The 14,147-nt window shown below is 48.3% G+C and overlaps 1 protein-coding gene across 8 annotated transcripts in view; it reads left to right on the top strand.

The window, feature by feature from the left end:
* Positions 1-14,147, top strand: part of LOC109905648 (BCAS3 microtubule associated cell migration factor) — a 405,490-nt gene that overhangs the window by 165,030 nt on the left and 226,313 nt on the right. For 4 of the 8 annotated variants that reach the window (XM_031790752.1, XM_031790753.1, XM_031790751.1 and 1 more), the window contains 2 exons: positions 472-516; positions 13,899-14,023. In XM_031790752.1, coding sequence (XP_031646612.1) covers positions 472-516; positions 13,899-14,023 — 170 coding nt within the window. The remainder of the gene's footprint in view (positions 1-471; positions 517-13,898; positions 14,024-14,147) is intronic. The other 4 variants (XM_031790754.1, XM_020503154.2, XM_020503152.2 and 1 more) reach the window with 1 other exon arrangement.

The following is a 14,147-nucleotide window of genomic DNA, read 5'->3' as shown; positions in this document are numbered from 1 at the left end:
ACACACACATACAGTACTTCCTCTGACAAACGTATGGTACAACACACACTGACACACACATACAGTACTTCCTCTGACAAACGTATGGTACAACACACACTGACACACACACACACATACAGTACTTCCTCTGACAAACGTATGGTACAACACACACACACACATACCGTATGTCCTCTGACAAACGTATGGTACAACACACACTGACACACACATACATACAGTATGTCCTTTACCAAACGTATGGTACTGCACTTTACAGAATGGTCTGAGTTGTTGAGTCAAGGAGTCATGTCCCAGGTTTCAGATCAGTTCTAACACAGACAGCTTGCTTCCTGCTTTATGTGTCTTGTAGGATTAAACAGACAGGTCAAAAATGTAAGATGAAAAGTGTCTCTGTCCTAGGCTGACTGGCTAATAATGGTTTTTCCATCTATCTCTTCTTTGTGTATCTCTCCCTCCCCCATGAAGACCTTACCTCTTTGGGGCAGGATGTTTTGCCATTAAAACTCCATGGTGAGTTTCCCTCCTCACTACCTACCTACCTACCAGCATGCTCTGTTGTTGCTCTGTCCTGGCTCAAGACAAATGTATCCCAAATGGAACCCTATTCTTTATTTAGTGCACTACTTTTGACCAAAGCTCTGATCAAAAGAAGTGAACTTAATAGGGAATGAGGTGCCATTTGGGACGCAATCAACGACTGCATCCATCACATCTTTTCATTCGTGTCTGAGTATATTGAGTGTATTTTCAACACATTTTGTCAGTTTGTTCAGTCATCATCCCTGAGGAAAACACCATGGATGTGCCTCTCTTTTTTCACACTACTTTTTTGACAATTTTTTGATTATCTTTTCTTGTGCTCTGTAAGTGGATTTGAGTTTACACTTTGGGTGGGTGATTTCACAAGCTGCTTGTCTTGTGTCTATGCCTAAATCTGACGTCAAGATTCACACCAAAGAACATTTAAGCCCACATAAACTGTATAGGGAATTGGGATAGTGGTTCGTATTGAGAAAAGAAAATGGTTGATTTCTGAATATTTCTTTATGGCGTGGTTAACTCACAAACCCAGAGGTATGTTGGAACATTACTGGAACCTTCTTGTCTGGCTCCTTGTGGTCTATTTGAACCCACCACTTCTTCATGATGTTTGACCGCTCTCGCTCTCTCTCGCTCTCTCTCGTTCTTTCACCCTCTTTCACACTCTCGCTCTTTCGCCCTCTTTCACACTCTCGCTCTCTTTTACTCTCTCTCCCTCTCTTTCACTCTCTCTCTCTCGATCTCTCGCTCTCTCTCGATCTCGCTCTCTCTCTCTCGATCTCTCGCTCTCTCTCGATCTCTCTCTCTCGATCTCGCTCTCTCTCTCGATCTCTCTCGCTCGCTCTCTTTTTCTTTCTTTCTCTCGCTCTCTCTCGCTCTCGCTCTCTTTCTTTCTTTCTCTTGCACACTCATACCCTCTACGTTCACATTAAACCACAGACAGTTGTATTAAGAATAACACCTTGGTTGATCTCATGTTGTTCCCATTGTGTTTTTATAGTTATTTTGTGGCAATATGATTGAACAATCGGGTGTGCATGCACGTGAGTCCTACATTGCACAAAGGCTGTCCGCTGTGAACAGACGTGTGGCTAATGTGGCTTTAGCCATCCGTCTGTTTGTTACGTTTTCTTTGTCAATTATACGATGTAATTGATGAATGTCATGTAATCAGTGATTTGCCTCCCTTTCTGGGAAAACAACGTGGTGCTTATGTGTGAACTTGGAGAATAACATTGTTGTTGATTTGTTATAGGCTTATAATCATTTCCTTGGACTTTGAACATTTTGCAATAAGAGGTGGATTGTATAATCATGAAAGGGCAGTTGGCATTATTTTGTATGTACAGAGATTTTACTATTCATGCATGATTCTGTTTCGAATTCATCTCATTTACTTCAGTTGTGATGAAGGATGCCTACTTTTATACAGCATTGTCATAGCCAATTCTCCTCAAAATGTATATTACACAGCCGCCGCGCACAGACCTATGTGTTTAATATGACGTTTTTGTCCACGCACCTCAGTTTGGGCCTCAATCTACTGCGAACGACAGAGAACATTACACTTCTCTAAGTTAGCAATGAGTTTTCTGACCATGTAGCTCTAATACTCAGGATGGCAGAAAGGTCTGCCTCTCTCTGCCAACGCTGTCTTGTGAAATCAGGTGCTTACAAGCTTTTAAAAAGAATCCCCATTATGACAGTCACTTATGGACAGATGATTGAGTGTCTGGGCTCAACGGCGATGCAGTGAACTTTTCTTCCTCTGACTCGCTCTCTCACTCCTCTCTCGTTCCTCCCTCCATTAACTTCAGGAAATTAATAGCATGTGGTTCCTTCCCCAAGTCTTGGCTTTCCTCTCTTGTTGTGGCCAGTTACTCACTCATACTTTTTAATTGAAGCTAGTTTCCCTCTCCTCTCTTAGCTCCCTCCCTCCTAGCCCAGCTAGGCTCTTAGTGAGTTCAGAGAGCAGTATGCTTTTCAAAGGTACATCATTAGCATTTGTTAGCATGATGAACCCCCCCACAGTAACAGCAACTGCCTGCCTTTGGCTCCAACTCAAGCTAACTAGTTAAATCACTATTGTTCCTGTAACAGCAGGTCCCTGGACTGAGGGCAGAACAGATCGTTTTATTAACAGTGTTTTGTTTGGATGGGCTGGAGAGGATGTGTGAGATGAGGACCTGGACATGTAACAAGGCCTCTCTTTCTCTCCCATAATGGCTGCCTCCCAAATGGCACCCTATCCCTTATAATATAGTGCATTATAAGAGTGTATATATAGGGAATAGGGTGCCATTTCTGACACACCCAATGACACATACAGTACAGTAGCACGTCTTCCTCTTCCCTGAATAACCTCTTCTCTGACCCCTGATGTTCCCCATCTCCGTATCCCTCCTTTTTATCAACAGTTTAGGATGGAAGAGTGTGGCGCGTAACCTCTGACCACCGTCCAATTACATGAGCTCACACTAGACTAGCTGTTAAATATAGACATGGAACCTCCATCTGGGGCTATTCTAGGGTGGGGCAGGCAGGCAGGAGAAACAACCATCCCACGATAAATCCTTCTCTGAGCAGTAGTGTGATGAGGAACATTCGACATAGAGCGAGGAAGGGGGGTTGAAGTTTCTGATTCTCTGTGTGCATCCCAAATTTCACCCTATTCTCCACATAGTGCACTCTTTATTTTTATTTCACCTTTATTTAACCAGGTAGGCCAGTTGAGAACAAGTTCTCATTTACAGCTGTGACCTGGCCAAGATAAAGCAAAGCAGTGCGACAAAAACATCATCACAGAGTTACACATGGGATAAACAAACATAAAGTCAATAACACAATAGAAAAATCTATATGCAGTGTGTGCAAATGTAGTAAGATTAGTGAGGTAAGGCAATAAATAGGCCATAGTGACGAAATAATTACAATTTAGCATTAACACTGGAGATGATGATGTGCAAGTAGAGATACTGGGGTGCAAAATAGCAAAGATTAACAATATGGGGATGAGGTAGTTGGGTGGGCTATTTACAGATGGGCTGTGTACAGGTGCAGTGATCGGTAATGACCAGTAGTGATCGGTAGTGATCAGCTGATGCTTAAAGTTTGTGAGGGAGATATAAGTCTCCAGCTTCAGTGATTTTTGCAATTCGTTCCAGTCAATGGCAGCAGAAAACTGGAAGGAAAGGCGGCCAAAGGAGGAGTTGGCTTTGGGGATGACCAGTGAAATATACCTGTTGGAGCGTGTGCTACGGGTGGGTGTTGCTAGGGTAACCAGTGAGCTGAGATAATTCGGGCTTTACCTAGCAAAGACTTATAGATGACCTGGAGCCAGTGGGTTTGGCGATGAATATGAAGCGAGGGCCAGCCTACGAGAGCATACAGGTAGCAGTGGTGGGTAGTGTTTGGGGCTTTGGTCACAACGGATGGCACTGTGCTAGACTACATCCAATTTTCTGAGTAGAGTGTTGGAGGCTATTTTATAAATGACATCGCCGAAGTCAAGGATAGGTAGGATGGTCAGTTTTACAAGGGTATGTTTAGCAGCATGAGTGAAGGAGTCTTTGTTGCGAAATAGGAAACCGATTGTAGAATTCATTTTGGATTGGAGATGCTTAATGTTCAAATGGCCCTGTTCAAAAGTATTGCACCATATAGGGAATAGGGTTCCATTTGATATTGTTCCATTTGGGAGGCAGCCTCTGAATATTTCGCTGAGATGTTGAAACAGCATTTTAGTCAGTCTTCCCCACTCAGTCCGCTCGACTCCCAAATAGCATCATCATTACAGCCGTCTGTCTGTAGCTCCAGCCTCCTGCCCCAAGGCTACCTCTGTTTTGGAAGGCTGCTGTAAAATAATAAATGTGACGTTGAGGGATGTGTCCTCCACAAGGCTGCCCAAAGCCCTCACTCTCGCTCTCTTTCTTTTTCTTTCTTTCTCTCAATTTCTCTCTCTCTCTCTCTCTCCTCTCTCTCTCCCTCTCCCCATCTCTGTGGTTCTCTCTCTCACTCCTCTCTCTCTCCCTCTCCCCATCTCTGTGGTTCTCTCTCCTCTCTCTCTCCCTCTCTCTCCCCATCTCTGTGGTTCTCTCTCTCCTCTCTCTCCCCCTCCCTCTCCCCATCTCTGTGGTTCTCTCTCCTCTCTCTCTCCCTCCCTCTCCCCATCTCTGTGGTTCTCTCTCTCTCTCCTCTCTCTCTCTCCCTCCCTCTCCCCATCTCTGTGGTTCTCTCTCCTCTCTCTCCCTCCCTCTCCCCATCTCTGTGGTTCTCTCTCTCTCTCCTCTCTCTCTCTCCCTCTCTCACCCCATCTCTGTGGTTCTTCTCTCTCTCTCCTCTCTCTCCCTCCCTCTCCCCATCTCTGTGGTTCTCTCTCTCTCTCCTCTCCTCTCTCCCTCCCTCTCCCCATCTCTGTGGTTCTCTCTCTCTCTCCTCTCTCTCTCCCTCTCCCCATCTCTGTGGTTCTCTCTCCTCTCTCTCTCTCCCTCTCTCTGTGGTTCTCTCTCTCTCTCCTCTCTCTCTCCCTCCCTCTCCCCATCTCTGTGGTTCTCTCTCCTCTCTCTCTCCTCCTCTCTCCCCATCTCTGTGGTTCTCTCCTCTCTCTCTCTCCTCTCTCTCTCCCTCTCCCCATCTCTGTGGTTCTCTCTCCTCTCTCTCTCCCTCTCTCTCCCCATCTCTGTGGTTCTCTCTCTCTCCTCTCTCTCTACCTCCCTCTTCCCCATCTCTGTGGTTCTCTCTCCTCTCTCTCTCCCTCTCTCTCCCCATCTCTGTGGTTCTCTCCTCTCTCTCTCTCCCTCCCTCTCCCCATCTCTGTGGTTCTCTCCTCTCTCTCTCTCCCTCCCTCTCCCCATCTCTGTGGTTCTCTCTCTCTCTCCTCTCTCTCCCTCCCTCTCCCCATCTCTGTGGTTCTCTCTCCTCTCTCTCTCCCTCCCTCTCCCCATCTCTGTGGTTCTCTCCTCCTCTCTCTCTCCCTCCCTCTCCCCATCTCTGTGGTTCTCTCTCTCCTCTCCTCTCTCCCTCCCTCTCCCCATCTCTGTGGTCCTCTCCTCTCTCCCTCCCTCTCCCCATCTCTGTGGTTCTCTCTCACCTCTCCTCTCTCCCTCCCTCTCCCCATCTCTGTGGTTCTCTCTCTCTCTCCTCTCTCTCTCCCTCCCTCTCCCCATCTCTGTGGTTCTCTCCTCTCTCTCTCCCTCCCTCTCCCCATCTCTGTGGTTCTCTCTCTCTCCCTCCCTCTCCCCATCTCTGTGGTTCTCTCTCTCTCTCCTCCCTCTCCCCATCTCTGTGGTTCTCTCTCTCTTCTCTCTCCTCTCTCTCCCTCCCTCTCCCCATCTCTGTGGTTCTCTCTCTCTCTCTCCTCTCTCCCTCCCTCTCCCCATCTCTGTGGTTCTCTCTCTCTCTCTCCTCTCTCTCTCCCTCCCTCTCCCCATCTCTGTGGTTCTCTCTCTCCCTCTCTCTCCCCATCTCTGTGGTTCTCTCTCTCTCTCCTCTCTCCCTCTCCCCATCTCTGTGGTTCTCTCTCTCTCTCCTCTCTCCCTCTCCCCATCTCTGTGGTTCTCTCTCTCTCTCCTCTCTCCCTCTCCCCATCTCTGTGGTTCTCTCTCTCCCTCTCTCTCCCCATCTCTGTGGTTCTCTCTCTCTCTCCTCTCTCCCTCTCCCATCTCTGTGGTTCTCTCTCCTCTATCTCTCCCTCTCTCTCCCCATCTCTGTGGTTCTCTCTCTCTCTCCTCTCTCCCTCTCTCCATCTCTGTGGTTCTCTTTCCTCTCTGTCCCTCTCTCTCCCCATCTCTGGTTCTCTCTCTCTCTCCTCTCTCTCCCTCCCTCTCCCATCTCTGTGGTTCTCTCTCTCCTCTCTCTCTCCCTCCCTCTCCCCATCTCTGTGGTTCTCTCTCCTCTCTCTCTCCCTCCCTCTCCCCATCTCTGTGGTTCTCTCTCTCTCCCTCCCTCTCCCCATCTCTGTGGTTCTCTCTCTCTCTCCTCTCTCTCTCCCTCCCTCTCCCCATCTCTGTGGTTCTCTCTCCTCTCTCTCTCCCTCCCTCTCCCCATCTCTGTGGTTCTCTCTCTCTCCCTCCCTCTCCCCATCTCTGTGGTTCTCTCTCCTCTCTCTCTCCCTCCCTCCCTCTCCCCATCTCTGTGGTTCTCTCTCTCTCCTCTCTCTCTCTCCCTCTCTCACCCCATCTCTGTGGTTCTCTCTCTCTCTCCTCTCTCTCTCCCTCCCTCTCCCCATCTCTGTGGTTCTCTCTCTCTCTCCCCTCTCTCCCTCCCTCCCTCTCCCCATCTCTGTGGTTCTCTCTCTCTTCTCTCTCCTCTCTCCCTCCCTCTCCCCATCTCTGTGGTTCTCTCTCCTCTCTCTCTCCCCTCCCTCTCCCCATCTCTGTGGTTCTCTCTCCCTCTCTCTCCCCATCTCTGTGGTTCTCTCTCCCTCTCTCTCTCTCCCTCTCCCCATCTCTGTGGTTCTCTTTCCTCTGTGTCCCTCTCTCTCCCCATCTCTGTGGTTCTCTCTCTCTCTCCTCTCTCTCTCCCTCCCTCTCCCCATCTCTGTGGTTCTCTCTCTCCTCTCTCTCTCCCTCCCTCTCCCCATCTCTGTGGTTCTCTCTCCTCTCTCTCTCCCTCCCTCTCCCCATCTCTGTGGTTCTCTCTCTCTCCTCTCTCTCTCCCTCTCTCACCCCATCTCTGTGGTTCTCTCTCTCTCTCTCCCTCCCTCTCCCCATCTCTGTGGTTCTCTCTCCTCTCTCCCTCCCTCTCCCCATCTCTGTGGTCCTCTCCTCTCCTCTCTCCCTCTCCCCATCTCTGTGGTTCTCTCTCTCTCTCCTCTCTCTCTCCCTCCCATCTCTGTGGTTCTCTCTCCTCTCTCTCTCCCTCTCTCTCCCCATCTCTGTGGTTCTCTCTCTCTCTCCTCTCTCTCTCCCTCTCTCTCCCCATCTCTGTGGTTCTCTCTCTCTCTCCTCTCTCTCTCCCTCTCTCTCCCCATCTCTGTGGTTCTCTCTCTCCTCTCCTCTCTCTCTCCCTCCCTCTCCCCATCTCTGTGGTTCTCTCTCCTCTCTCTCTCCCCATCTCTGTGGTTCTCTCTCTCCTCTCTCTCTCCCCATCTCTGTGGTTCTCTCTCTCCCTCTCTCTCCCCATCTCTGTGGTTCTCTCTCTCTCTCCCTCTCCCCATCTCTGTGGTTCTCTCTCCTCTCTCTCTCCCTCTCTCTCCCCATCTCTGTGGTTCTCTCTCTTTCTCCTCTCTCTCTCCCTCCCTCTCCCCATCTCTGTGGTTCTCTCTCCTCTCTTCTCTCCCTCTCTCTCCCCATCTCTGTGGTTCTCTCTCTCTCTCCTCTCTCTCTCCCTCCCTCTCCCCATCTCTGTGGTTCTCTCTCCTCTCTCTCTCCCTCTCTCTCCCCATCTCTGTGGTTCTCTCTCTCTCTCCTCTCTCTCTCCCTCCCTCTCCCCATCTCTGTGGTTCTCTCTCTCTCTCCCTCCCTCTCCCCATCTCTGTGGTTCTCTCTCCTCTCTCTCTCCCTCCCTCTCCCCATCTCTGTGGTTCTCTCTCTCTCTCCTCTCTCTCTCCCTCTCTCTCCCCATCTCTGTGGTTCTCTCTCTCTCTCCCTCCCTCTCCCCATCGCTGTGGTTCTCTCTCTCTCTCTCCTCTCTCCCTCCCTCTCCCCATCTCTGTGGTCCTCTCCTCTCTACCCCCCTCTCCCCATCTCTGTGGTTCTCTCTCTCCTCTCCTCTCTCCCTCCCTCTCCCCATCTTTGTGGTTCTCTCTCTCCTCTCCTCTCTCCCTCCCTCTCCCCATCTTTGTGGTTCTCTCTCTCTCTCCTCTCTCTCTCCCTCCCTCTCCCCATCTCTGTGGTTCTCTCCTCTCTCTCTCCCTCCCTCTCCCCATCTCTGTGGTTCTCTCTCTCTCTCCCTCCCTCTCCCATCTCTGTGGTTCTCTCTCTCTCTCCTCTCTCTCTCCCTCCCTCTCCCCATCTCTGTGGTTCTCTCTCTCTCTCCTCTCTCTCTCCCTCCCTCTCCCCATCTCTGTGGTTCTCTCTCTCTCTCCTCTCTCTCTCCCTCCCTCTCCCCATCTCTGTGGTTCTCTCTCTCTCTCCTCTCTCTCTCCCTCCCTCTCCCCATCTCTGTGGTTCTCTCTCTCTCCTCTCTCTCCCCCTCCCTCTCCCCATCTCTGTGGTTCTCTCTCTCCCTCTCTCTCCCCATCTCTGTGGTTCTCTCTCTCCCTCTCTCTCCCCATCTCTGTGGTTCTCTCTCTCTCTCCTCTCTCTCCTCTCTCTCTCCCTCTCCCCATCTCTGTGGTTCTCTCTCTCTCTCTCCTCTCTCTCCCTCCCTCTCCCCATCTCTGTGGTTCTCTCTCTCTCTCCTCTCTCTCTCCCTCCCTCTCCCCATCTCTGTGGTTCTCTCCTCTCTCCCCTCTCTCTCTCCCTCCCTCTCCCCATCTCTGTGGTTCTCTCTCTCTCTCCTCTCTCCCTCCCTCTCCCCAATCTCTGTGGTTCTCTCTCTCTCTCCTCTCTCTCTCCTCTCTCTCTCCCTCCCTCTCCCCATCTCTGTGGTTCTCTCTCTCTCCTCTCTCTCCCTCCCTCTCCCCATCTCTGTGGTTCTTTCTCTCTCCTCTGTCTTAATGCCCAGCCCCAGTCTCAGCCACTGATACATATTAAACAAATGGCCTTGGCTTTGCCACCGCTCCTCTCAACCCCGTTCTGAGTTACACTGTGTGTGTCCCAAATGACAAGCTATTCCCTATGTAGTGCCATACTTTTGACCAGAACCCTATGGGCCCTGTGTGTGTATATAGGGAATATGGTGCCATTTTGAATGGATCCCCTGTTCTGCTCTACCCTACCGGTCTTTGCAGCACTTTGTCGCTGGAGGAGGCGACAGAAGTAAGGCTCTATCGTATTTGTTTATGGCGAGGGACCAGCCCCCTCCCAACCCTTCGATGGCGCCTCATGTTCGCCACGGCCCTGTAATGCGAAAGGGCTTTGATGGTGGACGTCACAGATTTAATTACGCCCTTGAGGAAAAGCTATTAGCTCAGTCAAAAGTCCTCATTTGTTAAATGAAAATTGGAAATGACGTACGAGTAGTCTTTTCAGTGAATTAAAGTTGCAGAGAAAATGAAGTCTTCCCAATAGCACAAAATAACATCTCGTGGGGAGAGGGGGGGGGGTTGGCTTCTGTTTAGTGCCATCCATCTCCCCCTCTCTCCTGTCCCACTCGGTGTATTTATTTATTTATTGTAATTTATTGATACTGGGTTCCACCTTTCTTTTTTCTCTTTCCTGACCGGTTCCTCTGTACCGTATAGAGTCCAGAGTACTGTCTGTCTGTCTGTCTGTCGCAGGGTGAAAACCTCAACACTTCAAGTGACACAGAGAGGAAAGTAATCATTTGAAACTGAGATGAATAACCATTTGCGGTCATTTCTACTAGAACCAAGCTGTGATCCCACTCCCATTAGCAGACAGTGATAACCCTGTACTCTTCATAGAGAGAATATGTAGAGTATCTGCAGTAGCTGATCAGTATGGCGTCGCCACAAGGAGAGCTTATCACAGTCTGTTGTGTGTGCGTGCTTGCATGCGTGCAGGCGTACATATGTGTGTGTTTTAGTACCCAGGCCTAGAGTCATGCAGCAGTCTTCTCAGCCACAGTGCCATAAGAGCTGTTTACACTTTTAATTTGTCACTGGGTCTTTCCCCTCAATGCATGAAAGCATGTCATTTTTATTGAATGTTATTCCTTGATGTATTATTCAAGCCGGCCTCCATCCAAAGACAACCGTGAAAAGTGGGAGATAAAATACCTTCCTTCACACCACACACAGCGCCGTGTGGCAAACGCGTCAGCCTGAGATTTCACCCCAAAACCAAAGTCAAGCCACTGGAATAGGATTTGTGTTTCCTGGGGATATTGAAACCAGTTGACCACAATTTTTTTTCCAGTAAGAGAGAGAGAAGAAGTAGAATGTTGGAGAGATAAAACCCTCACTAAAGAAGAGCCCGACAGACTCCATCACTCTCACCACTAGCTGTCAAAGACACCACACACACAAATCACAGTGAGCAGTGAAGTGAGATTACATGTTCTATAATGACTAACACATACCCCAACCCTCTTTCCCTCCCTCCCCTAACCATTCACCAGCTCCCTTATCATGTACTCTGTTAAAGAGAGATCCAGAGCACGGAACAGGATTTGTTGAGTTTCCCATCACCATATCAGTCATACTTTGATATGTGGATGTTGTGTTAGAGAGGTTGAGAAACAGGGAGAGAGTGACTGAATAAGAAAACATAACGAGAGAGTGACTGAATAAGAAAACGTAGAGAGAGAGTGACTGAATAAGAAAACATAACGAGAGAGTGACTGAATAAGAAAACGTAGAGAGAGAGTGACTGAATAAGAAAACATAACGAGAGAGTGACTGAATAAGAAAACGTAGAGAGAGAGTGACTGAATAAGAAAACATAACGAGAGAGTGACTGAATAAGAAAACGTAGAGAGAGAGTGACTGAATAAGAAAACGTAAAGAGAGAGTGACTGGAAGAGAAAACGTAGAGAGAGAGTGACTGAATAAGAAAACGTAAAGAGAGAGTGACTGAAAAAGAAAACGTAGAAAGAGAGAGTAACTGGAAGAGAAAATGTAGAGAGAGAGTGACTGGAAGAGAAAACGTAGAGAGAGTGACTGGAAGAGAAAACGTAGAGAGAGAGTGACTGGAAGAGAAAACGTAGCGAGAGAGTGACTGGAAGAGAAAATGTAGAGAGAGAGTGACTGGAAGAGAAAACGTAGAGAGAGAGTGACTGGAAGAGAAAACGTAGAGAGAGAGTGACTGGAAGAGAAAACGTAGAGAGAGAGTGACTGGAAGAGAAAACGTAGAGAGAGAGTGACTGGAAGAGAAAACGTAGAGAGAGAGTGACTGGAAGAGAAAACGTAGAGAGAGAGTGACTGGAAGGGAAAACGTAGAGAGAGAGTGACTGGAAGAGAAAACGTAGAGAGAGAGTGACTGGAAGAGAAAACATAGAGAGAGTGCCTGGATGAGAAAACGTAGAGGGAGAGTGACTGGAAGAGAAAAGGTTGAGAGAGTGTGACTGGAAGAGAAAAGGTTGAGAGAGTGTGACTGGAAGAGAAAAGGTCGAGAGAGTGTGACTGGAAGAGAAAATGTAGAGAGAGTGACTGGAAGAGGAAATGTAGAGAGAGTGACTGGAAGAGTGACTGGAAGAGAAAATGTAGAGAGAGTGACTGGAAGAGAACATGTAGAGAGAGTGACTGGAAGAGAAAATGTAGAGAGAGAGTGACTGGAAGAGAAAACGTAGAGAGAGTGACTGGAAGAGAAAATGTAGAGAGAGTGACTGGAAGAGTGAAATGTAGAGAGAGTGACTGGAAGAGATAAGGGAGAGCAAGACAGAGGGAAGGCGGAGTGAGAAGGAAGCAGTGTGCTGTGTTGGCTGACCCCTGGCCGTCCGACAGAGGTTCTGCATGTTTTCATAGCTCTGTATCTCCTGGACACGCTGACAGACAGACAGTCGGACAGATGGACAGATCCGAGGAGGCAAGAGGGATGTAGAGTTAGCCAAGGCAATATCCTGACATGGTCTTATCTCTCCATCTCTCCTCTGCTTCCATGGCTTACTGTAGATATTTGGTTATCCAGCCTCACCCCTCACTCTCTCTCTCCAACACTAATAAATACACAGCCAGTAACGCTGTCTAGAGCACCCCCCCGTTCTACCCAGAAACATCCTTCACACGGTGTCGGCTAAACAAAGACCTCAACATCTCCCCCACGTCCAGGGAGTAATTTACGAGCTGCTGACAGTTTGAAGGGAAGAGGAGGAGGGAGAGTTGAGGCCCACAACAGGTCATTCAACACCTGTTAGTGTGTCACTGAGGCTGAGAGGCCAAGAAGAGTTCAAGTACTGGACAGTATGCCATCACACTGGATGAAATAGAACAGCGCTGGGTACATAGTATAGAAAATCTTTGAGAAATGTATATCGGAATTATATTTTCTGGTTATTTTGAAGTGAATTGTTGAATATTACATCATTTAATTATATAGAATTTTCGTGTTCCAAAATGTTGGACTGTGTGTGTGTACAGTTGGTTGTGTGTGTTCAAGCGGGCTGGCGTGAGTTTGTGTATGTGTTAGTGAGGTCTTCGTGGTTAGATCAGAGGTGAACCTCTCCTGTGGGACTGTGTTAGTGTCAGACTGTGTCAGGCCCTTCAGCCTCCATCCCTTCCTCCGGGGGTTTTACTGTCCACCTCGGTTATAGAGCTGGACAATAATACCAGGCTGCTCCGCTACTGTTCTCTGATCAATAGCATATGCAGCCCTATCACCATACTGAACTTTTCCTGTGTTCGCTTTCATCCAAACGGTCCTGACATGTCTGAATAATCCAATAACTCCCAATAAATTCTCTCAAACGGCTAACTCAAAGTGAGACTGGGGGAAGCAGCTGGAAGACTAGCAGCATTGGAGGCACGTGTTCAAGCAAGTGATAACCATTATGGCATCCTCACGTATTTGCTGAAACTTTTTTCTATTCATGTGTGTTTGTGTGTGTGCGTGGCACATGTGTGTATTAGTGTGTGGACACACATACACAAACACACACACGCAGTCCTCTGTACAGTCCATTGTCAGGCAAGCCTGTAATGGTTTGAGTGTACATGGCGTGCTTCATGACAAAAGGAAGGATGTAATCAACTAGCAGCACATGCAACACAGGCTTTAAAATACCATGGACATCCTCTACAGAGCTGCAGTCCTGATCTACTGGCATGGGAATACACACTCACACACACGCTATGCCGTTCAGACTGACTGCGGGAACCCTGTATTGAATGAGGGAGGAAATATCCTGTATTATGTCTAATGATGTTTTTAATTTGCTGGATAGTAGAGACCAGTACATAAATAATTTGTTCAGACATGAGCACAGTGAAATTGGAGACAATTCAGAGCAAATATATATTTTTTGCTACCAATGTACTTAATTTTAAGTCGGCCTCATCTCTTTATTTTGCTAAATTGCCTGAAGTGTAATTGTGTTAAAAGCTTGGCTTGTTTTCTGTTCACAGATGTGGCAGTGTTTGAACTTAATATCTCAAACCAGATTTGGCATCATTCTCACTACAACATTTGGCAACAATTCTCTCTCCTCATTCTTTCTTTAACTACAGCTTTAGTTCATCTAACAACTCAAACCGCCAGCCTTTATCTTCTCTAAGAGGAGTACCCTGTGTCTGTGTCCCCTCGGCTGGGCTCTCCTACCCACTCAACCTCTCGCTCGCTCTCTCACTCACTCTCGCTCGCTCTCTCTCTCTCTCGCTCATTCTCTCTCTCTCTTTTTCTCCCCCCCTGCAGCAAAGCCAAGCCTCTCCCTCAGATCTCCCCCAGTAAGTCCAGTGGAGGAGAGTTCTGTGTGGCTGCTGTCTTTGCTGCCTCACGCTCATGGTACATGACCAACCCCAACATGAAGAGAGAGAAAGGTGAGGGGATGGAAAGGCTCATCATTAGATCCCACTAGTGCATTAGTATCCTAGCTGTTACCCCTAAAACCATCACACTAAAACACTTTCATTTTGTTTTCATTTGGTCATTTAAAAGTTCAAA

Source organism: Oncorhynchus kisutch, linkage group LG15 (genome assembly GCF_002021735.2).
Source record: "Oncorhynchus kisutch isolate 150728-3 linkage group LG15, Okis_V2, whole genome shotgun sequence".
Lineage (NCBI taxonomy): Eukaryota > Metazoa > Chordata > Actinopteri > Salmoniformes > Salmonidae > Oncorhynchus > Oncorhynchus kisutch.
This window is presented reverse-complemented; position numbering and strand designations above follow the sequence as displayed.